At 42.1% G+C, this 24943-nt stretch overlaps 1 protein-coding gene across 6 annotated transcripts in view; it reads left to right on the top strand.

Moving 5' to 3' along the window:
- Positions 1–200: 200 nt before the first annotated feature.
- The window catches only part of cicb (capicua transcriptional repressor b), a 42743-nt gene continuing 18000 nt past the window's right edge, over positions 201–24943 (top strand). For all 6 annotated transcript variants that reach the window (XM_077526723.1, XM_077526725.1, XM_077526721.1 and 3 more), the window contains exons 1-2: positions 201–424; positions 9048–12862. In XM_077526723.1, coding sequence (XP_077382849.1) covers positions 9142–12862 — 3721 coding nt within the window. In that variant the 5' untranslated portion in view covers positions 201–424; positions 9048–9141. The remainder of the gene's footprint in view (positions 425–9047; positions 12863–24943) is intronic.

Below are 24943 nucleotides of genomic sequence, written 5' to 3'. Positions count from 1 at the left end.
GACGCCGGGTTGCCAGAGCATCGCCGCCGCTATTGGCCGGCACCCCCAGTCCGTCAAGTGGACCTTGACAGCTCGCCCCGCCCCCTCTTCTCGGGACACCGCCACCTATTGGCTACTGTACCTGTCAGCGACCTCCGATTGGCCGCTGTGCCCAGCTGTTAGTGGTTCATTCACCATTTTGTGACTGTAGTGGAAAAGAGACGAGCGATACTTTTGCGTATCCTCGCTGGAGTTTCAGTGCGGGGAGCTTGGCGATGTTTGACGGGAGGGAAAAGTAACTCGTCCCCGGGACTTCAGAGTCCTCCGAGCCGACAGCCGAGGGAATGTTAAGCGAGTGCCGTGCGGGCTGCCTCATCCGCAAAATAAGACCATAAATCTTTTTTTTTTTCTCCTTCCCTGCTGAAGAGGAAAAAGCTCCGCTCGGGTGAGTTCAAACTAAGTTGGCGGAGGGCAGACTGTGACGCTTAACCGATTTTAACGGCTTTCCTTACGGGAGGATAAGCTGCCACACTACCGGGTTGTTGTTGTGGTTCTGCCCGGAGAAACGAACCGCTCGGCGGGCAGGATGAGAGGAGGCGGCGATGGGCTGTCGTACACATTCATACACACGCACGCACACACTAAACAACAAGCTTTAAAACTTTATCCAAATGCCACACCTCGAATAAACATGACAACCGGCACAAAATATCACACTACTACGCCTTTATTACAAGACTGTGGTGGATTTTCGCTACTTTTTTTTTTCCGCCACCTTTTCCGTGTTGGCGTCGAGTCGAAAAACACACGTCGACCTCTTTTCACGGCACTGCAGTCCGAAATCAAAACCGCCACGACGGGACATTTTCCACACTTCTTCCTTGACATCTATTTTTTTTAAGTTTATAAACGGCGAACGGGAGCTGTAACGTGCGAATTAAAAGCCAATTCGGCCGCTTTTCGCGTGGCCGTCGTCGTCGTTGTTGTTGTGTAGTAGTAGTAAGTCGTGCGTACTACGAAGGCTTTACAACCGAGCAGCTTTCCTTTAGCTAGCTGACATTTTTTTTGTCAAAGTGCAAATGATTTAATAACAGAAGAGCGAGTGACTTTCTTGTTTTTAAGAGGTGGGAATTTTGCCTGTCCTGTCGCCACCCCCCCAAAAAACAAAAACGTCACTTGACTTGACTTTTTTTTTTTTTTTAAGGTTGTTGTGTACAAGCTGGCCTTTGAGTCATAGCCATGATGATAGTAAGTACTCCAGTTATGTATGGGCTTTTCCTGCACTGCATCACCATCACAGACATTGTAGTGGTAATGTCATTTCAATTATGCAGCTTTTTTAGCTTTTTTTTTTTTTTTAACAAGATCCTAAAAAGGACCTTGATGTACACAACGACAAGTTGGGGAACCTGTGATCAATAGAAACCAGAATACACACATCCGAGAGAGAAACCTTCGGCCCGTGGGCCTTAAACGGACCCGAGAGCATTTAAATGTGGCCTGTCATGCCCTGAAATGCTTGTAATGCATCAAAACGAACATTGGCCGTGTCATATTTCGTCACGCCAGTGTATCAGCGCATCTTGCTCCTTGCTTGCGTGACCCACTTAAAAGCGAAAGCTATCCCCCACATCCACTATGAGTGAAATTCTCAAAAGCTGTGAGATGCTATACAAACGGGCCCTGCACCCGCTTTTCCAAGACAAATAATCTCCAAGCACCACGACAATGACTAACATTAAACTATAATGGCATAATAAGCCCAAGTGTTTATCGAAAAGTGGTTAGCACGTCCGCCTCCCAGTGTTGAGGACGCAACATCGAATCCAGGCTTCGACCTTCCACGGTGGAGTTTGCATGTTCTCCCCGTGCGTGCGTGGGTCTTCTCCGGCCGGGTACTCCGGTCTCCTCCCACATTTCAAAGACATGCATGGCAGGTTAATTGGGAGCTCTGAATTGTCCCTAGGTGTGTTCGTGAGTGTGGATGGTTGTTCGTCTCTGTGTGCCCTGCAATTGGCTGGCAACCAGTTCAGGGTGTACCCCGCCTCCTGCCCGAAGCTGGCTGGGATAGGCTCCAGCACCCCCACAACCCTTGTGAGGAGTAAGCGGCTAAGAAAATGGATGGATGGATGTTCATCGAAAACGAGGCGGGCTTTATTCCTAAAAAGCATATTTCATAGAGCCACTGTAACGTTATGCACAGTGCAAACATTTAGTGGACCAAACTTTGATGCCATATTAGATGACGCACGCAAAAAGCTTGGCAAGTTATTGTGCCTATCTGTCTTCCAAACCTTTATTGATCAAGGCACATATTTTTCTTTAAAAATTCACTTGCAGTGTGAAATCTGGGCTTATTGAGTTGAACAAAAAGTTATTATTCAGTTGCATGAACGGCAACAGGTGGATTAAAAAAGTTAAGTGTACTTTGGCGGAAGGGCATTTAATCGTTCCGACTGTCATTTCTTCTGGTATAGATAAATTATCGTATCGTGACCTTCATATCGTGATAATATCGTATCGTGATGTTTGGATATCGTAACATCCCTATTATCCAAGGGCCATACTAAATTGATTATAACATGTTATGTTTTTTGAGCGCTAGGTTCAGTTAAGAGGAAACTTGCAGGGAGAGTTTTAAAAAGAAGTACAATGAGCAAAGTAAGGTAAAATGGCTGCTGGGAAGCAGAAGACGAATGTCACCTTTGAGCAGTCGAATCAGCAGAAGAATAGCTTTTGAGTCCAAGCCCGGACCAAAATATTATTGATAATCCGCTGATCCGACATGGGAGATTGTTTATTGGTGTATGTTACAAGCATTTGTGTATTTTTTTTTTCAGTTCCTTTTGAGTTTTATTTTAATTTTTTTTACAATTGCATGGCAGGATGGTGTAAATGTGCAAATGTCCCAGGGGCCATATTTTGCAACCTATGAACTTTTAAGATGAAGATTGTGTTAGGGCGTGAAAGTAGGGGAGTTATAAATGTTGTACACACACGGCCTCCTGTTGTGTTGATAACAATTCAGCTAAAATCTACATTTATTATTTAAAAATTGTAACTTTTCGTTGTGTGGATAAAACCGAAAATATCCTTTTTCATGCATCTCAATAAACTTGAGTGTGTGTGTGTATGTGTGTGTGAGAGAGACAAGGGAGATTTTAACAATGTGTGCATGACTGCACTGTAAATTCCGCAAAGAGAGAGGCAGAGAGAGAAAGCGTTTTTAATGTGTGTATAAAGTTTGACGTGTTGATAGGACCCCGAGGTTACATTGTTTGTCCGGTCCAACGCTATGGAAACGACAAGCTCGCCGTTTGTCTGTCTGACTCATCACCGTCACGTTCCCATTCTCGATCTTCACTCCTCGCTCAGATTACTTACAAACGGGAGCATAAGCATTGGACAAAAATGACTTTCATTAAATACACTAAAAGGAAGTTGAGGACAGTTGACCTTCGAATTGTTGATGTTTTTTTTTTATACATGATGTCTCAATCATTTTACCCTTGAATTATTCTGTTCCAGGCTCGTACTGACACCATCACAACCTTTATAAACTGTACATGTACCATTTTAATTGATATTTTATCTTATAAAGGTTTGCTGATATAAAACAAAAGTGCTGAGGCTCAAGTTGAGATTTTTTGTGAGTAATGGTACAAGAAAAAAGTCGTGATGATGGATGTTATGAAAAATCCCTGGAGAAAAGTCAACATTTCGGGAAAATTTCATATCAATTGAAAAAGTCCTTCATAATTTTTTCAATATTATGAAAACCAAGATGTAGCGTGATGAGACTCAAGTCAAAATTTGCAAGAAAAATATGTCAAGATGTTTTGAGGCTAAAGTCAAACTATCGCCATATAAAACCTTGAGAATTAAAAAATAAAATATGAGGTTTAAGTTTTGTGAACAAATTAGTAATTTTATGATATACTATTAGCTTGATGATGGTTAATACAAAAATAAAGTCATGATGTATTGCAAGACTTAATCTTTTGAGAAAACGTGTTATGAGAAAACTTTCCCATTACAAGATGTCTTTCTTTAAGTCTTTCGTACAATATTTTCTAATTTTATAAAAGCCAAAACGTTACGTTAGAAGACTTAAGTGGAAATTTGCGAAAGACTATGTCATGTTCTGTCTTGCATATAATTTCGGGTTAAGTTGCTTCCATGGGAACGTTACGGTCGTAAAATTATATTTTGAAATTTGAAATTCAAATTCAGATTTTGTGTCTTAAAAACTAAGATGATTTCTCAACCTGGGTGTAAATCCCAATTTTGACAGATACACATTTTCTGTCAAATGGGTAACTCAAACTTCTTCAACGACCATTTTGTATGTAAATATTCATACCGAGCAGCTTGGGACTACCGTCGCATTTTGTCATTTCCACCAAATATATATATTTTTTTGTCATGCTATTAACTTTTTCCTCATAGCTTTACAACTTTTGTCGAGTTACACTCTGAACTTTGAACATTTCTGTCACTCTACGACCTTTTTCTTGTAACAGTGCAACTTTTCGTTAGAATGGTATGACTATTTTTAGCACTGTAAAACTTTTTTTTCGCGCTGAATTGCACATGTTACAGGTGTGATCTGTGAAAATATAAAACTTAAAATCCTCGTTTCTGATTAATCGGGTTAAGGAGAAGTCATTTTGGATTGCTTTGGAACATGTTTTCACTGTATGTTTATAACTAACTTGATATCTCAACATTGGCCTGACATATTCATGTCTTTTTCTGCAAAACTGCTAACTTCAAGAGTTTATTTGTAATTGATCTGTATTATGATCTGCCTTATACTGAGCACACTGTGTCACTACAAGTTCCGTTTCTTGCTCTGTGACCATCACGACACTTTGTCTTTTTGCCAACACGGACGGGTAACCTTCTGTGGTAGCATCACAAAAAAAAGCAAAAAAAAAAAAAAAAAAAAAAAAAAAAAAAAGGCAAAACACACCAGTGGAGTAAATTCTTTCGATGCTCACTGAACTGACTTATGAGGATTCCACCACATACAGTTAAGCATATATTTAAATGTAAAAACAAGCCTTTTATGCATCAATTATACATATATTTCTTCCTAGAGTGGGTTTGGCAACCTCGCTATTTAAACCGGGAATTTCACATCTCTCGCTCGAGTGAACAAGAATGATGCTCTCTGTTTTTTTTGTTTTTTTTTAGCTCAGATGAAAAAAAAAAAAAGAGACGTCGTGCTTCTAACTCGATGGACTGCTATGGCAAAGCTTCCTCCAAATACTTTCCAGTGAAAATAGAGAGAAGGGTCAAGATGCCAGGATGGCCCCAAACTCTTCTGTGTTGCAACAGAACGAGAACACACGCGCACATACACGGCACCATGACTGAACACATTTTTGCGAGTGAAGATCAACCAGCGATTCCATGGAGCGCTCGGTCAGCCGAGAGCTGCCGACTCCTTCCTGCTTTTCTCTTTTTGACGCATTTTGAACGTTAGCTGTAAATAGGCAGCCAAAAAGGAAACACCGTGTACTTGCATAAAATTATATTTTGCTTCAAGTCATAGCTGCGTCTTCAAACGAATACAGGATGATAATTTGAGTGTTTTCACTTTGAGCATACAGTGAATAGCTCAGATGTAAATAAATAAGATCCAGTGCACAACGTTTAAAAATACATTAATAGGAGGGTGATTTACAAAAGTGATGAAAAAACGTCTCATAAGCCGCATTAAGTGTAAATAAACATCAGGAGAAAAAAAAGCATGAAAGATGGAGCGACTTGTTGATGGAGGCCAGTGGCTTTGTCGAGTTTTGGCCCGCAATTGAGGAAGCAAAAAATAAAAAAATAAAAAAATGGACGTCACCTTTCAGTGTACAAATCAACAAAAAAAATGGCTTCACAGCTAGAGCCCAGACCTAAATCCAACTGTACGTGTGAATGACGATTGAAAAGTTAGAAATATTACAAGGGGAAGCATATAATTGTGCAAGAGTACAGTTGCACTAGTTTTTACATGACCAAGCTTGTGACTCAGTTTACTCACATCAAATTAATTTTCCCCTTTGAAATGAATTGAAATACATTACTCTGTTCTAGCCCCCTAAAAAAAACTAAATGTACTGTTGTGTTTAAAAAAAAGAAAAAAAAGAAAAGAAAAGAATAAATAACAATGTATCCAGCACCCCCGCGACCCTCGTGAGGAATAAGCGGTTCAGAAAATGGATGGATGGATGCATAAAAACATATCATAATGTAATCAATATGAATTTCGTTAGCCTAATTACAGTCATTTTCAAGCATTTTTGGAAAACGACAGCAAACGAAAAACCTAGTTGTCACAATACAACGTTTACAGAGTCCCATAACATGGATGACTGACAATCTATACAATTTTTAGCAAGCATATCGCTATTTTTTTATTGATACTGTTACAGCTAATAATGACTTAGGCAATTATGCTATTAAGATAATGATTGAAAGACACAAACTGGCTCAATATAATGTAATCACTGTTTGTACTGTAGTAGTTGTCTTGGATGTATACCTTTAAGGGGCGTGGCTTAGTGTGACATCAGGATCTGTAGTTTGGTTGGACGGTTATTTTGCGTGTGAGCATGAGTTGTGTCCCAGCAGTTCCTTGCGAGTGTTCTCATTTTGAATTTGTGTGTTTGAGCATTTGAGCATACAGGAAAGGGCTGACTATGGACTATGGCTCTCCTTGTCCACATGAAAGGGCATTAGAGTGCCTGAATTGCTCAGTTTTTTGGTTTGTTTACTTGCCTCGTATAAGAAACTTAAAATACCGCAAATTTTGTAAAACGGGCGTCTGTCAGTATGGACAGAATGCGCATCTCTGATAACTTTGTAACATCACAATGTATTTCTGGTAATATACAGACTTTATTATCGTTATATTGACGTTTTTTTCTCGCAATTACGTAACTTTATTGTTGTCACTATGAATTTTTGTGTAACATGAGCTACATTTTTTCTCAATAGTACGCCTATTTTAGTGACTGCAAAACCTCTTTCTTGTAACATTACGGCTTATTCTCACTCTACATTATTTGTATTGTGACAATATTCTCCTCACTCAAGAACATTTTTCTTAGAACTTGTTTTGTTTTAGCTTTTCTCTTGTAGCCCTAATACTCCTAAGCGTGTGGTACATTAAAATAAAAATAAAAATCCCCTGAGCAGAATTTTTTCTTCATGAAATTATTAACCATAGAAAACAAATGATATGTTAATAATATGGGTTCTAATTCAATATCCGCTATGTATGGCTTTATCATTTTTATCCAGAAAAGACGTCTTTAGAGTATGTTTATTTTTCACTGTTGCGATATAGAAATTAGTAACGGATACAATTGTGATTACAATCGCTGAAAAATGTGCAAATTGCAATCTTTGTTTGTGATTAATAGGGTCAAAGAGACAAGTGATTTTGGTCATCTATTAGGATAAACGGGATTATTTCTAGCTGTGCGTTGCGTTTTACGTCGACTTTGACAAGGTCACCTTATGCAAATGTGTGTATGCACTCACTGTATAGTTTGTCGCATGTTGTAATTATAAAGAGGCGTGCATTTCTACATGTTTGTACACGATTACACTGAAGGACAGCACATGCTCGTGTGTTTGCGCAGTCTGTATTTGTCGTTTAACATCCGGCGCCAGACTTTTTTTTTTTCCTCTTTACTTCCATTTTTGCCAGCATTATTCCAGTAAGGCTTCCTCTCTGCCGAAATGTTTGTGTCGGAATACGAGTGGGGAATGCTGGTGAAAATTGTGTGCGAGGGAGAGAGAGAGAGGCTGTGGAAATTCCCAGTGACTACTCCAGAAGGCTCTTAACAAACATCCGCACGCCACCACCTCTACCTCCCCCTCATACACTCGTGTTGTTGAGTGACCTCAACCAGGGCCGCCGCCAGCCCCTTTCCCTCCCCGATGGAAGGCAAAATAAACGGTTTGTTGTTGCGACGTGGAGTTTCAAGACACAGCGTGGAGCGTAGCGTGAGAAAAAGCCACTCCGTCGCATGTGAAAAGTAGCTCGAGGGAGATCTGGCGACCTATAGTATGAGACTGGTGTGCGTTTGTGAGTCTGCTTCACGCTTCTTGCCACTCTGTACCAATATTGCCATCGTCTCTTTTAACAACATTGCAATATTGTAGGCATTTTTTCTTACCAAGCTCCCTTTTATAATAAACTGAATAACAAGTTAACCATTTTGATTGACTTCTGATTTAAAAACTAGTTATCAACCGTTTTGATGTGTGTAATAATTGAGGGAAACCAGAATTCTAATGTGGGCCTGGCAAAAAGCATTTTGACACCCCTAGTAAAAGCAGACTTTGGGATACTTAAATAAAATCAGCGGAGCGACCTTGGATGTCCTCTTCCTTTTTGTCTCCCCCCCCCCCCCTCCCAAACGGGTGCATATGGCGCAGGGAAGCTTTGATGAGTCAAGTTTATAAATCCTCAACACAAGGCGACACACTGCAACGCAGTAAATGTCAAATGTTCAACCATGCCAATTATTACATTTTGGATTGAAGTTAGAGCGGCATGCTGGTGCATGTGGTTCGCTTCAAAGTCAGAGGTCCTGAGTTCAAATCTTGGCTATGCCGAGTTTGCGTAGGTCAGTCGTGGCAAACTGCGGTCCTTGAGGGCCGGAGTCCTGCAGGTTTTATAGATTTCCCTACTCGTAGTGCAGCTGATTCCAATTAACAGGCTCGTTATCAGGCTTCTGCAGATCTTGCTGATGAGCTGATGATGCATCAGCTGTGTTGAAGAAGGGAAATATCCAAAACCTGTAGGACTGCGGCCCTCGAGGACCGGATCTCGCCACCCCTGGCGTAGGTTATCCAAACATGCATCGTGTGAATGTAAGTGTATGTTTGTTTATATTTACACTGTGTTTGACTGGTGACCAATCCGGGTTATACTTTGCCTCTCGCCTCATGGTCTGCTGGGAAAATCTCCATCTTTCTCGCTACCCTGAACAGAATATGCAGTAGAAAATGGATGTATGCAGATAGTAACTGACCGTGTCTCTCTTTTCTTTTAGCTCTGCAATACAGAGAAGAAGCCAAGACAGAAGTGCCTTAAAGGAGAGAGTGAGAGCGAAGAGTAACGTCATACAAACCTGTATAGAAATATAAATGAGTCCGTTAAAGAAACAACGGGGGCGGTCCCCTTCGTCGTCCCGAGGCCGAGGGGCGCGAAGAAGAGCAGGCGCAAAGCCTCCTCAAGAGAAAGACCCCAAAAGAATAAAGCGGGAGTCACCGGGCAAAACCCCACAGAGCACACCCAGCACTTTCTCCAAGCAGAGCCCACCCACGGCGGGCGACCTTCACAAGGAGGTGACCGCAGACAACGATACCCCCAGGAGGGGAGAGTCGACCGGGCCGAGGAAAGCGGTCGAGTCAGCCGATAAGGACGCGGCAAAGACAGCAAAAGACGTGACGGCGTGCCAAAGCGTGTCCGCAGACTCCGTAGCATCCCCTACCTCTCCCGCCGCGCCGCAGAGCACGGCCACGATGCCCCTGGCTGCCAACCACAACCACAACCCCGGCCCGGCTTCGATGTCTAGCAGAAAAACGGCCACGTTCAAGGCCCGCGTTCCCAAGAAGAAATACACTTATGAGCACTTTGCCAACAACGCCACTCCTCCCAACACCCTTCCTACCTCCAGCTCTGCGCCCACAGGCAACACTTCCTGCAATAGCAAAATCGGTGACAGTGTGAATTTGACTTTCAATAATCTGAAGAACTGCAACAATGTTAGTCATATAATTAACAAACAAACAGATGCTAGTATGAACGCTACAAACAAAAACACTAGCATTTCCAATAGCAGTGTAAATAGAAGTAACATGTGCTCAGGTAATCAGTCACTAGTTCAACAAGTGGTCAGTAAAGCCACAGAAGACAGTGGGGCTCTCAGGACAGTAGCCCCCCTTGACAAAGAGTCCCAGGTGGGGGACAACGAGCCAGAGGGGACCCCCTACTCGGTACGCTCTTCCTCCACCGACACAGCCAGTGAGCACTCCGCTGATCAAGACGTGACGGAGGCAAACGGACCGAACAGTCGAAAGACCCCCGCCCCCTTTTTGAACTCGCTGCCCAAGGCGGTCAGCGATACTGGTGGGCTTGCTGAAGCACTTGCTAAAGGTCTGAAAAACCAGAGAGTCTTGGCTCGCCAGATAAGGAGCTCCATGGAGAGCGGTGTCAGCACTACAGGGCAGGGGGGTTTCAAGGAGAGAGACTCATTCCCCCTGTCCCCGGTGTTCAGACCTGGTGTGGTAAGGGAGGTAAGTGGGGGTACTGTTGAAGTCCAACTCCAAGGAAAGGACACCATTGTTAAATATCCTTTTGATGGCGGAACCATGATGAAGGCATCAGGATCCGGGCGCATTGTAGAATTAGTTTTGGATGCGCCCCCACCGGGCATGTCGCCTGTAGCGGTTAGTACCAAAGTGTGTGTGCCCTTTGGTGGAGAGGAAGCAGGGCCTTTGCTGTACAGAGAGGGGGTCGTCTCTCAGGTGGACCCTCACCCTGGCGTCTCGTTCCCCTACCAGGTGGTTCTGAGTGAAGACGGAAAGAACCTGGGTGGTGGCACTGGCCGTGAGGAGGGAGATCAAAGTAAAGCCCAGACCGTGTGGGTTTCCCGACAGAGTCTGAGACTGCTCACCCCTCCCTGGGATGTTCCGCACTTGGAGGGTGGAGGGGGTGTGCGGGAGAGAGAGCGGGACAGGCAAAGAGAAGAAAGAGAGTGGAGGGAGGAGATGGCGGTGGAGCGAGAGGTTTGCCAGTTGAGCAGCGGAATGGGTGTACTGGGAGGGGGAGCAAGGCTGAGCCATGGCTTGTCTCATCAAGGGCTTGCCGCGGGGCATCCCTATGGAAACGTACATCCGCCTACTCATCCCTCCACCGTTACTCCCAGCAGAGGGGTCACCACAGTCTACTCGGACAGAGAGAGACCCAAACAAGTCGACACCCCAGACGAAGATGTTGAGGTATCCCGTCTTAATATGTCTGCTACGTCCAAGACAAACTCGACCACGTCACAGCACAGAAATATAATTTCCAAGTCCAGTAGCTACCACCCGTCCTCACCCCACCTCTCTGTAGTAAGGGGATTGGGCCCCCCTAATTTCTCCACCCTATCAAACCCCCAGCCTCCCCCATCACCTGCCTTACTCGGTTCTGAAATGAACAACACTGCGCCGAATCTACCTCCAACCAAGATCACTCCCAATCAGTCCCTGACACCATTGTCCGCTGGGGGGACTTCCTCTACCTCTTCTCGCTCCAGGACGCCCCTCTCGTTGGCTCAGAAATACAAGAAGGGCGACGTCGTGTGCACTCAGAATGGGATTCGTAAAAAGTTCAACGGCAAGCAGTGGAGGAGGCTGTGCTCTAGGGACGGCTGCATGAAGGAGTCTCAGCGTCGCGGCTATTGCTCCAGACACCTGTCGATGAGGACCAAGGAAATAGAGGCCGCCGGAGGAGCGGAGAGGGCCGGAGGGGGTAGCAGCTCAGGGACCGTCACGCCGTCTGACCTGCGGGGCAGAGCGAGCAGCGAGTTCGAATGGGATGACACGTCAAGGGAGAGCAGCGAGACGAGTAGCAGGGGAGACTCCAGACCCCGCTTGCTCCTCCCCTCCGTCCTTCCCCACGACCTGTCGGCACGCTTCGACTCTGACGAGTGTGAGGCGGCCACCATGCTGGTGTCGCTGGGAAGCTCCCGCTCCGGCACCCCGTCCTTTTCGCCCGTCTCCAACCAGTCCCCCTTCTCCCCTGCCCCCTCTCCCTCCCCCTCCCCGCTGTTTGGCTTCCGGCCGGCGAACTTCTCCCCGATTACCGCCTCCCCAGTCCTCCAGCACCGGCGGCACAGGCAGCCAAGCGGCACAGGGGGCGGAGGGGGAGGGGGCAGCAAGCCCACGACCCCGGCAGGGGGTGGAGAACGGGAGAGACACACTTCAGGCATTCAGCCGTCGTTCCACAGCAACCTGACGTTTACGGTCCCGATGAGCCCCAGTAAGCGAAAGCCAGACGCAGCCCCTCCACCGCCCCTCCCCCTGCCCCTGCACCACCACAATTACACGCCCAAGACAGAGCTGGAGCAGGGCGACCTCAACAACTCTTTCAGAGTTCTGTCCCCGCAGACGCCGGCGTCACATTCCCACACGCCCGCCTTTTCGAGGCCAAGGGGAACCACCACGCCCTCTTCCAGCAGGCCCCCGTCCTCCACAGCCACCTCCCCTCCTCCTCTGCTCGTCTCCCCGGCACCTCCGTCCCCTTTGACCCCTGACGGAGGCCCCCGTCGCGTTGTCCCTGTGTCCCAGCAGAACTTGCGGGACTCCCCTGTCATTGTGAGGAATCCTGACGTTCCTTTGACAAAGTTTATCGAGTGTCCCTTAGGAAAAAGAGGTGAAAAAGAAGGCGGTGTCGAAGCTCCTTTACCTAAAGACAACGGCATAACCACGTTTGCTCCCCAACCGATATCCGGCCTCCAGGTACCCGTACCCATCAACGCCGCGGCAGCCGCAGTCCCCAATGGTACCGTCCTTTTGCGAAGTCCAGCCCAAACTTTGCTGCTAGTGTCCCCTTCGCCATCCTCTCTGCCCACGTGGGACATCCCTACCGCCGCCCCCCTGCAGACCCTCTCGGTCACCGTCAGCACAACGGTCGCAGGCCCCGTTCCGTGCGGCGCGGACAGCTCCGGGGAACGAGGGGAGGCCCGGGCCTTTGAGGGCGAGGTGCAGCAGCCGGTCCCCTGCCACCCTTCCCCCACCGCACTGCTGCCTCTCATCCTGCCGGTGGAGAGCCTTCACCCCGCGCCGCGAAAGGACATCATCATGGGACGGCCTGGCACAGGTGAGAATGCTTGCATTATGTTAGTTCACATGAGGTGAGGGGAGAGATTTTATAACCACGCAATAGCAATGTGTAATGGATTATATGCAGAATATACAGTAATAGAAAAATAATAGTGGAAGAAGGATGATATGAAAAAGGTAACAAGGAAAGATGGTGACATTATAGGTCTATCGTTTGTTGCAAATGTTCACCAGAATTAGAATTATTGCAACTCAATAATTACAAAGAAGCATCATTTTGAAACACAGACAAATTCATGTGATGAACAAATATTTCTTTTTTTAAGGAACTAATTTTGTTGATGCGCCATCTTGTAAGAATGTTTGGCAAGTGCGTTATTAACATCTTTACTATTATTTTCTTTCGAATTCAGTGGCATGAATCGTGTTTCCCAAAATGGTTAGAATTAACTATTAAAAAAAAAATGGTACCATGAGGAACAAAATACCCCAACAACAACAAAAGGCAGACTGCTGCATTTGGGTTCATGTGGGAATTTTATGTGGGAATCTCACTTGATAACTGTAATTTATTTATTAAACCGCTTATTTCTATATATTTAACTCTACTCTGGTAACATTAACTTTCTTTTCATAACATTCCAAGTTAAAAATAAAATATTTTCCCGCCTTACTATTACGACTTTATTCTTGTAATATTATGTCTTAATTCTTTTCAATGTGTATTAAAATTTGGATCATGAATATTAGGACTTAATGTTAAAATGTTTTCATATAACAATACCACTTCCCCAGTAAAATTGCGAGTTTTTTCTTTTCCTTGTAACATTATATCTTTACCCTGTTTTTCTTGAAAAAATAGGATTACAACATTACTGTACAACTTTTCTCTCATAGAATTGCTACATTACTTTTGTAATATTTTGATTAATATTATATTAAAATGTTTTTCTTGTAATATTACAAGTTCCATCCATCCATCCATTTTCTTGACCGCTTATTCCTCACAATGGTCGCGGGGGTTGCTGGCGCCTATCTCAGCTGGCTCTGGGCAGTAGGCGGGGGACACCCTGGACTGGTTGCCAACCAATCGCAGAATATTACAAGTTTTTTCTTATATTAAAACTTCTCGTTGCTTTGCCATTTTTCTGCAATTTTTTTTCTGCCCAGTTTGGCCCCAATACTCCACCAAAGCTTTTAATGTGTTGAAGTTGACAGATATAATATTTGTTGCAATAATTGAGTCATTAAGAAATGTATGTTTCTAAAACGCCAAGCAATAATAAACGCACAACTATCTCCATCCATTCAAATACATCAATTGGATGAATATTAAATTACTCCTAGACCTTAGTAGTCATTGCGCTGTCACATTCATTTCACTCATCTCACATCAGATGGCCGCAGTATAGAAGCACGACGGCCCAAGAATGTCCAGTTAGCCGACATGCTGTCGTCCCATATGTTCGCCCTTCTTGTGTGTCACGCCGAAGTCGCTGGTCATGTGACCCGTGCAAGCACCTGCGATTCGTCACACAGGCCTAATATCGCACAGCTGATGTTCCACAATTGAGCACGCTCACTAAAACAGCATTAATTTATGGCTGAGTGCTTTTTTTCCCTCTGTTAAAGCAGGGGTGTCAAACCCGTTTTCATCACAGGCCACATTGTATTTATGGTTTCCATTAGAGGAAAATCATAGAAATGTATTATAACCTCATCATTTAATTACGTGATAGACAAGCACGCTTGACTTTCATTGTTATTATTTTTTTTTTTTAATGATAAATAGAACATCTAATCAAAAGTAAAAGGAGTTATGGAAAACCAAATCTAAACACTACTGTTCAATTTATGTTAAAATAGCTTTGTATTATCTGTAAAAAAAAAAAAAAAAAGTGAAGAAAAACTCCAATTTTAGTTGAGATTTTCATCCAAAATGAAAAGTACAAATCCTTTTAGCAGGAACCATGAAGTCGACACTCTTGATTTGCTTTAGTAGGTCACCAAAAAATGATGTGGCCGACCAGATCAGGCTGCCAGGCTTTGAATTTGACATGTGCCTTAAAGCATCAATAGTGATTTAGTCAAATAATAGTCTTGTATGTCTCTTTAGCCGCACATTTGGAACAGAGAGAGAGGAAAGAGAATAGAGACGTTGGTGTGTTTGTGGGGATTAGACGTGTTCCCGGGATTAGCTTTGACGACGTTATATATTTGAAGTCATTCTAGACGGATGCGGACGTAGAACGATGGTAATGATCAGGTAAAAAAAAAAAAAAAAAGTTAGAAATCACTGTTACAGACTCTGGAATTCAAAACAAAATAGAGCGCTGGAGTAGAAATTAACATTTCATGACAAAAGCTGAAAGCTGCTTCGCAAGGTACTGTATGTAGGCCAGCTAAAGAGCAGCTTGTTTATGTTGATTTGCTGTTTTGATGGCTGACAGACAAAATGGCCTTTAGATTAGTGAGAGAAATAAAAGAGAAAGCGCGAGAGAAGGTGACAGCTCAGAGGAATAAAAACGACGTGTGTGTCAATATTTTGCTTGAACATGACCGGCAGGTTTATTTGTGCATGCAGGACCTCTGACATCTGCAACGTGTATGTTTTGTTTTTTTAGTGACTCATGCCAAGACGTAGTGAAACAATGTGTGGGCAGGTACAGTACATACCGAGGCGGCTTGATGTCTAAATATGTCTGTTTATTATATGCCTGTTCTCTCTCTGTATTGCACTGAACTATTTTGAGTGGAATTTTTTTAGACCCCCTCACATTGACGTACTCCAAAAAAGTAATGTCGATCCCTGTAGCAACACACAACGCAAACATAATGGACACAAGTTAAAACGTTGGGGCACATTATTTTACTTTCCAAGTACAGTAACTGAATTTCCTGAAATTGTTGCAGCGGGTGTTTGATACTCATCTGCAGAGAGAAGCAGAGGTTTATTCGGGGCAAGTTGTTTACTAGCAGGGAGGCTTTTATTTATGCTAATTTTTTTTCTATCACAATATCAAATAATACTGCTTTTTTTAAACTATAAAGAATGAATACAAATATTTAGTTAATTACTTTAGTTTTTAAGTATAAACACTTCATACACAACCGAAATTTTTATAGTGTTTTTCACAACAAAAAAAAAGAAGTTCTCTTTTGGGAGCCAGCCTTGAGATATAACAAGTCTTTTGAGATACAAACTAATTTGGCTGATTTTTTTTTTTTTTTGTCTTTATACCAGCAAAATTGAAAATAAGAGTGCGTGTCACACCCCCCACAGCTAGATGGCGAAAGCAAACTTAAAAAAATCCGGCCACTATCAATTCCTTGCAGCGGAATCAGTTGGTGGCGCTAATGTGCCATTAAGTGTTACACAAACATTGACATCAGCATGGATGAGATGAAAATGTTTTTATAATTCTAATTCAATAATCGTACATAAAAATTAAAAAGATTCTGAATTGTCATAAAGTGCAATAAGTCAGGTATATCATAAATGTAAGAAAATACTTTTACATTCATGTGAACAGTAAACTTCGAGAAAACATGGAACCTACCAAAAGAAAGATTAGAGTCTCTTCTTTCATCAGGAAAAAAAAATGTATATTTCTGTTTCCGTTTTGCATCAATAAGCATGAGAATATAGCTAAGTTTCATCATTATTCAAAAATCTGTTTAAAACTGTGGGCAAAACAGCTTTTTGCAACATGGCACTGGTTGATCTCTTATACTCTGCTACCATCTGCTGGCCGTTTTTTGTAATAGCTACCATTGCTTGAACCGTTCTCTTCAGTTCAGAAGCTGCATTAAGGCCTTTTGTACCATTAAAAAAAAAAAAAAAAAGTATAAATACGTCTTTCGGACACTCATATTTAAAATACATCTTTAGACGTTTTTGGGAGCAAATGAGTTAAGATGGTTTGCCAACCTGCCAATAAACCCATCAAAGGAAGAACAATGAAAGGCAATACATGAGGTAGTCATGTTTTGTGCTTTTATTTTCCATATTTGCAGGGCATGATGTCATGACATGTAATTTATGATTCAAAGCTATAGCAAATTAAGTTGTGAAGTTCACCATTTGAGGAAATACGACACCCCAATAGTTTTCTACTAATTAGAGTGCGATAGTTTTCGTAGAAAATCAGAGAGGGGAAAAAGGATCCATTTATTAAAAGTTGTGGTGTTTATTTTTCCCAGATGTACAATGCAGATCAATTGGTATATGACATCTATTTGACAGGTGGTTATTATTTTGAGAAAGTACAGCATACAGTCTTGTTGAATTTCTACTACTTTCAGGTATGACTTTAGTAAAAAAAAAAAAAAAAAAAAAAAAAAAATTGTAAATGTGATGCCCATATCTAGATAGCATCCGCCTGTACAATTCACTTCAAGCGGGCCCTTCCGGCGTCCCGTGTGAACGCTCGTCTGGGCCGTATAGCAGCGCGCGACTGTGACAGAAAAGTGGACAGGAAGGGGAGCGCTGTCATTTGGAGTGTATGCTCCCCGCCTCGCAGCCCCTTTTATGCGGCTGAAAGGACGCCCAATGGATGAATAGCGTCCCTTTGTGCCAGATCATGCATGCTTGCCCATGTGCATGTGCGTGTATTTTGACGGCCTTTCAGTGGGCATCACGTATGTGGGTGTCTTTTTTTTTTCATTTTTTTTTTTTTTCAGTGTAGACTTAACAAACTCAGCTTGAAGCCTCGGCGTATGTATGGAAAGCCGAGGGAAAGAAGCCGTACTGGTGAGAGTGTGTGGTGTGTAGGTGTGCATTATAGTGCCGAGTCCGACCAACTAACACTAACTAGCCAGTGATCGTCAGTTAGAGCTTAAAAGCATAATAGCATCCATTAATAATTCAGTCCCAACCATTTTCTTGTCACTATCAAATCATATAACATTTTCAACATTTCTTTTAATATTCAAAAAATATTTGTGATTTTTTTTTTAATACTGAACTGAAATTAATTACTTCTTAAACAAGCCTTCCAAAGTGCCTGAAAGTAGGAAAATAAATCTAAACATTTTCTTGATTTATTATTGTTGTATAATAATAACAATATTTGATTTATTTCTTGACACATGCTATGTAACTTTTAATGTCAGGGAGTAAATAAATATTGTATATTCAAGTATATGGAAAATGTCAAGAAATTAAATATTTTGATTACAAATATAGCATGCATAATAATTACTATATAATAACAATATTAAAAAGACATACATTAAATATTTTTCTTTGCTTCTTTACTATTTATTTCTGTATTTAGGCACTATAGAAAGCCTTACAAATAGTATTTTCATAAACACACATAATAGTATGCCCCAGCTAAACAATCCAAACCTATGTGAACAATTAAAAAACTTTAACGTTTGATATTTGCACTATAGGATATAACTATATCCAAACATCACGATACGATACCATAATTATCACAATATTGTGCGGAGGTTGGTGATACAAAAAAAAGTCACAATATTGTTTAAAAAAAAAAGAGCTGATACAAAAAAAAGAAGACAATATTGTGCTTTTGTGCATAGCAACAATGCTTATCAACAACCTACAATCACTAATAATTAATATTGAGGCTCTTACTTGCTAATGCGCACACACATTGAGCTCCTCCACGTATTGACTCGGCGACAATATATTGTGGCAGTTTTATTAATATCGCGATATCACGATATTATATAAGCTTCTCAGAAGCAACGATTGGCTGAGTCGTATCACGTGGAAGTTCTTACAATTTACGCATTTTGGTTTCAACACAGCCATCGAAAATGTCCACTTAACTGGACTGAAAATAACATGCTTTTGAAAAAAAAGTGCCTAAAAAAATAAATAAATAAATACTGTGAATATTAGTGAAATTGCAAAAATCCAAAATATTTTGGATTTATCTATAAAAAAAAAAAAAGTCAGAAACAAAACCTTAACTCTTCCTTGTACTCACCCCCTATTATGGCTTGCTTGCATCACACACACACACTCGCTGCACTCGCAAAGCTTCTCCCAACAAAACGATTTTTCGAGTCGTGCCATGCTGGAGTAGTTACAATGCACGTGATTTGCAGTGGAAAACTACTCTTAAATCAAGCTTAAATTACCGGCATTTGTCCAAATAATCTAATACCAGCTCTGGGTCTTAATAGAAACGCTTCCGGGTCCGGACCCTGCAACATAATCCAACTAATTCCACTCTCTAATTACAAATGTTGAGCCAAAATCACTCATTCAATACTCAGAACCTTCTCCTTCTTCTTCGTCTTCTTCTTTTTCTTTTTAATGCGTGTCAAATAAGCCGTTGCACCGTCACATAATTTACGCAGCATCTGTCATGCGTGTATATGCTGGCCCATAAAAGACTACACTAATGAGTCAGTAAATGTCTTCTCCCAACTTGCCATAAAAAATAAAAAAAAAACGCACAGAAGCAGGCAGAAATACAATTAGCGGCAAGGTGAGGGATGAGACCCCTTTTTATACTGTGTGTGTGCGTGCGTGAGTGAGAATAACTGGGCGACTGGGCGTCAATCACGGAGTGCCGGCCACGATGTGCGTGTGAGCACCAAAACGTCTGTTGCCATGGCAACAAAGCAAACATTTCAGCGGGAGCTAATGAAACACCGGCAAAACATGGAGGCAGTAAATACAATGATGCGTATTCGTGGGTAATCTGATGACACGGGTAACAACATGTAACGGGGGAATGCTCGGGGTGGGCAACCCACGGCCCGTGTCAATGTTTTTTCCCTAATATGATCTGGCCCTGAGAGAACTTCATAGGAATTGAAATGGCCCCTGATGGGAGAAAGGTTCCCCACTGGTGTAAATTGTTTTTTTTTCTCCCACAGTCATTAATGTTCACTGAATTTTTAATATGACATTTGTATTATTAATACAAGTCTAATCGTGTAGCAAGTGAGAGTGTGTTTGCCAAACTTAAGCGGGGAACACGCAATTTGAGCATTTTCCACCCGTCACGATCAAAGCCAGTAAAGGCCCGATTATCGGGTGTATGTGAAAGATTATCCAAAGTGATTATCTTGTGGTGTGAGGTGTGTTAAGGAGAGTGATCTTTGATTGTTTTTTCTGTCTTCTTTTTTTCCCACTCCAGCAATCAAAGTGAGTAATGGGATAATCGTCGAATTATCTAAAAAATTGTCCTCAGTGATTATCCTCGATGACGTGTGTAAAGGGTAATTTTCCTCCCGATCTCAACAATAGCTATATTAGGTTACACATGCAACGATAACTCAGCCCATTTTGAACATTTTTCCTCGCTTCCGATTAAAGTTAACAAAAGCTTGATTTTCTGGTGTCTCTGAAAGATTATCCTGTCGTGTTACGACAGACATCTGCTTTCAGGGAGGAGATTCTTGATTGTTGGTGGGAATATATGTGTGTGCTGTTGTGCTGTGTTGGTCATCTTGAGTATGCTACACACTAGGCCTTTTTTTTCTCTCCCCTTTGTCCATATAATAGAGCTTTATATGATGTCCAAATTAACTAATTTGCTCCCAAAAACGTATAAAAACGTTCTATTTTAAATATTGCCATGGTCCCAAAAACGTATTTTTACGTTTTTTTGTTTTGTTTTGTTTTTTTAATTCTAGAGCATACAGAAGGCTTTGATGAAGCCTCTGACTTGAAGAGGCTTAAAGCAATGGTAGTTGTTACTAAAAACAGCCAGCAGGTGGCAGCAGAGTATAATAGATCAACTAGGGCAATGTTGCAACAAGCTCTTTTCCCCAGTGTTTTCAACAGGTTTGTAAATAATGATGAAACTTGGCTATATTCCGAATGCTAATTGCTGCAAAACGGAAACAGATAGAAATATACTTTTTTTTCCTGATAAAAGAAGAGACTCTTTTGGTAAGTTCCATGTTTTTATAGCAATAGAACACAATATTCTACGGGCCTTGCAAAATCAATCAAAATCCAGTAAAAGAGAGCGAAGGGGGTTGCTTCAGTGAAAATGACTGGGAGTGAATGAGTTAGAAACAAAACAAGCATTTTCTACTTAATGACAGTTTGTGCTGTATAATTTCCGCTCAACATTAACAACTTATATTATTAACTGTACCCATAATAATATTGTTTAGAGGGACATTTCGTACTGCATTTTAAATGTTGCCTTTTCTCCTCTGAGCAATGTTCAAAATGGCCTCTTCACAACTAAATACACTGCCGTTCTTCTAAAATTGCAACATACACTTTTCCGTGTCACTCACACACATACGACATGACACACACACACACTTTTCGCTAACATCTTTGGAAAAATAAAGCTTCGTGTTTTCGTTTTTAACCCTTCGCTTCAACGCATTGCAGTGGCGTCGCCTCCCCCCTTCCTCTCCTCTCCTGCTCGCCTCATCCTGGTCTACCCGGATACCGATACCCGGGAATAACATCCCAGATCTCTCTCTCCGCCTCCCTCCCGCCCGCCGGTGGCCCTGTGCTTTTTACGTAACGCTTTAAAGCCCTTGCATATCCTCACCGGCCATGGCAACAAGCACATCTGGATATCGCCTACTCGACCCCCCCCCCCCCCCCCCCCCCCCCCCAAAAAAAGGACTTTTCCTTAAAAAAAAAAAAAAAAGTCATTTGGAAGATTAATCCTCAACTGTTAGGAATACTCAGGGGGAAGATTGCAAAGTTTTCAGAAATCATTTTCACATCCCCAAAATTGAAAATTCTTCATCCCTTTATCCTTGTTTTTTTTTTTTTTTTTTGCTCTGCACTGTATAGTCTGTCCAATGTTTCTGGTGCACACATTGGCCAGGTATCTGCAGGCAAGTAGTGCCCCCATATGGCGAAACTGAAACATTGCATGTGAGAGCACAGATGATTTTTCTTTAGGGGGTGTGTGGGGCAGCATAACACCCCTCCAATCAGTTTGTCTGAAATCTGTCATTTGTTCACTCCAGCACACTCTATTTCACTTCTTCTTCTATTTCACAACTTCTTCCGACAGTAGATCAAATCTTCTCGTTTGGGTGGTACGGGGGTCCCACAAATTGTGCTGTGCGGTCCCTGAGTCAGATGACGGACAAGTGAGGTCCAATTCGATGTGATAGGAGGCGAACGCCCCGGCGACAAGACCGCAGGTGACGCGGCGGATCACTGTTGCCACGGTAACTGCGAAGGACTGCCGCATGCGAGTTATAATTGGACCGAGTAAACGGCGGGCGCCGGGGAGGGCGGAAGACGAACTGAGGCGAGAGCGAGATTGGACGGGAGGGTGACGGAAGGTGGCACCTCGACGCGGCCGTGGCCAGCGGAGGTGGGAGTAAAAGTTTCTCGCTCACGTGGAAGACACGCACATTGGGTTTGTGATGTCTGATAGAGGAGGAGACGAGCAATGGTAGAACACCTACACACGTTGCGAACACAGTCACGGCGAGGGTTAGTAATGTTTAAATGAAAGAGGGTGAGGGTTCTATTTTTTTCCACAATAGGCCGGTGCGTCTCAAAATGTAGTATGTGCCTCTAGTGGTATGTAGAAGAATCACAGAGTACAGTTCAGTTGTTTTTAACTTTTAAGTTCAATTTAATTTTGAATAACTGTGCATTTAAATGTATTTAGGTATTCTAATGGTAAGATAACCATGAGAAAAAAATATTGCTGTATAATGGTATTCAAATTATAGCTCTAAAATAACTTAAAAAATATTTAGATAAATAAAAAATGGCATTTGTTTCAATTAAACACAATGTGTTTTATTTTTAAAGAAAATTGTAGAATATTTGGGGCAGCACGGTGGATGACTGGTCAGCACGTCCGCCTCACAGAGGTTGTGCATTCGATTCCGGGCTCCGGCCTTCCTGTGTAGAGTTTGCATGTTCCCCCCGTGCCTGTGTGGGTTTTCTCTGGGTACTCCGGTTTCCACTCACTTTCCAAAAACATGCATGGTAGGTTAATTGAACACTCTAAAATTGTCCCAAGGTGTGATTGTGAGTGTGAATGGTTGTTCGTCTATGTGTGCCCCGCGATTGGCTGTCAACCACTTCAGGGTGTACCCCGCCTACTGCCCGAAGACAGCTGGGACAGGCTACAGCATGCCTGTGACCCTCGTGAGGACAAGCTGTTCAGATGATGGATGGATGGATGCATGGATGGATGGATGGATGGATGGATGGATGGATGGATGGATGAGTTGGATGGTAGTAGTAGTAGTATTTTTAATTTTTTTTAATTTTTTTTTTTTTTTAGGCCAATGTACATTAACTCATTTACTCGCAGCCATTTTCACTGAAGCAAACCCCTTCGCTCCCGGCTGTTTTCCTGGATTTTGACTGATTTTGCAAGGCCCCCAGAAGATTGTGTTCTATTGCTATAAAAAACATGGAACCTACTAAAAGAAAGAATAGAGTCTCTTCTTTCATCAGGGAAAAAAAAAAGGATATTTCTATCTGTTTCCGTTTTGCAGCAAATAGTTTCATCATTATTCACGAATCTGTTTAGAATTGTGAGGAAATTAGCTTATTTTAACATGGCTCTGGTTGATCTCTTATACTCTGCTGCCACCTGCTGGTCTTTTTTTTGTAATAACTGCTTTTGCTTCAACCGTTCTCTGCAGTTGAGAGACTGCATCAAAGCTTTCTGTATGCTCTAGCATAAAAAACAAAAAAAACGTATAAATACGTCATTGGGACACTTAAAACATTTAAAATGGAACATATCTATACGTTTTTGGGAGCAAATTAGTTCATCTAGAGAGCAATAGGGCATCCGTGTTTACAGTGTCTCTTTCCTCTTACATCCATGCCTTCATACTCTGCTCGCCGAGAAGAAGGGGGGCAAAAGCTAATTTGACTAAATTAACTTCAGAGGTGGCTCATTTACTCAACTCAACAAGCAGCCAATCATATTGTGCCCTGCTTAGAAGGTCCATCAAAAAAGAAAAGAAGTAATTGCCGATGACAGCAACTTTTCATAACTACAGTAAACCATCAAACTAGTAATCAACCCCTGCCTATGTGCAATATATTTAAATTAAAGTAAAAAAAAAAAATTTCCATGTCCTGTATATAAGTAGCAAAATTACATGGTTTTTTTTTTGCAAAAATGACAATCTTTTAAAATGCTCCATCTAATTGGAATGGCCTCTGTAAACAAACGCAGCAAAGAGTTTGAAAATTGGATAATGAGTTCCAGCAAAACTACTTTTTTTTTTTGTATCAGGAAACAATTGCCTTTTTGAGAAATGTTTTTTTTTTATATCGCCTATAGAAAATCCAATTTAAATAAAAAATAGCTTCAAATTGGATTAAAACAGGAGAACTAAGAGTCTAATATCACTTTTGAGCAACAATAATCACTTTTTCAACTCTGCTAACACAATAGCAACAAAAAGAGTGACGTTAGCCACAGAGTTAGCTGTATGCTTGAAATGCAAACTAGACAAGGCATCGCCATCAACATTGACAAATACATTATACAAAATGAAGCTCGTTTTACTGTTTCACTTTTGACAGAGCGAGTCGGACGAGTAGTCCACTTCATGTCAAGTCGTGTCACGCTATCACGTCATCTCGTGGGAGCTCCATGACAAACAAGTTGCACAAAGTAGTCTAGAAATGCAAAATGCCGGCCACATGAGCTTGTTGGACTAGTCGTGTCTGCTCCTGTTTTTACACTTCATACATCATCAATGTGTCACTATACACTTTACTAGCTTGTTTAAAAAGGACATACAGTAAATAACCAAACAAATATTGTAATATGTTCCACACGCTTTACTGATTTTATTTGCAAGGGAGGGAAAATGCTCAAGTATTGTATGTGTACCAAGCTTGAACTGATTTGCACAAAACAGTTGAAGCTGTTTCGTCAACAACATTGGGAGATGATGAAGCATCATACTTCATATTTGAGTAGTTAATAATGCATGAATCTTAATGACAAAATGCAGGTGTACAGTTTTGGCACTGAGGGGGTTAAGCGAGTTTACGAGCGAGGGCAGCCTGCCAGAGTTTCTCCCAGCATCGCTGGTCATATCTCAAGCGCTTTGATGGGCTGACCGTAATGGAGAGACCCCTCCCAGTATTGTATTTGTCTGGATGTGCTAGCTCAGCATGACTCATGCATCTTGCTTGAGAAAC

Source organism: Festucalex cinctus, chromosome 7 (assembly GCF_051991245.1).
Source record: "Festucalex cinctus isolate MCC-2025b chromosome 7, RoL_Fcin_1.0, whole genome shotgun sequence".
NCBI classification, from domain to species: domain Eukaryota; kingdom Metazoa; phylum Chordata; class Actinopteri; order Syngnathiformes; family Syngnathidae; genus Festucalex; species Festucalex cinctus.
This window is presented reverse-complemented; position numbering and strand designations above follow the sequence as displayed.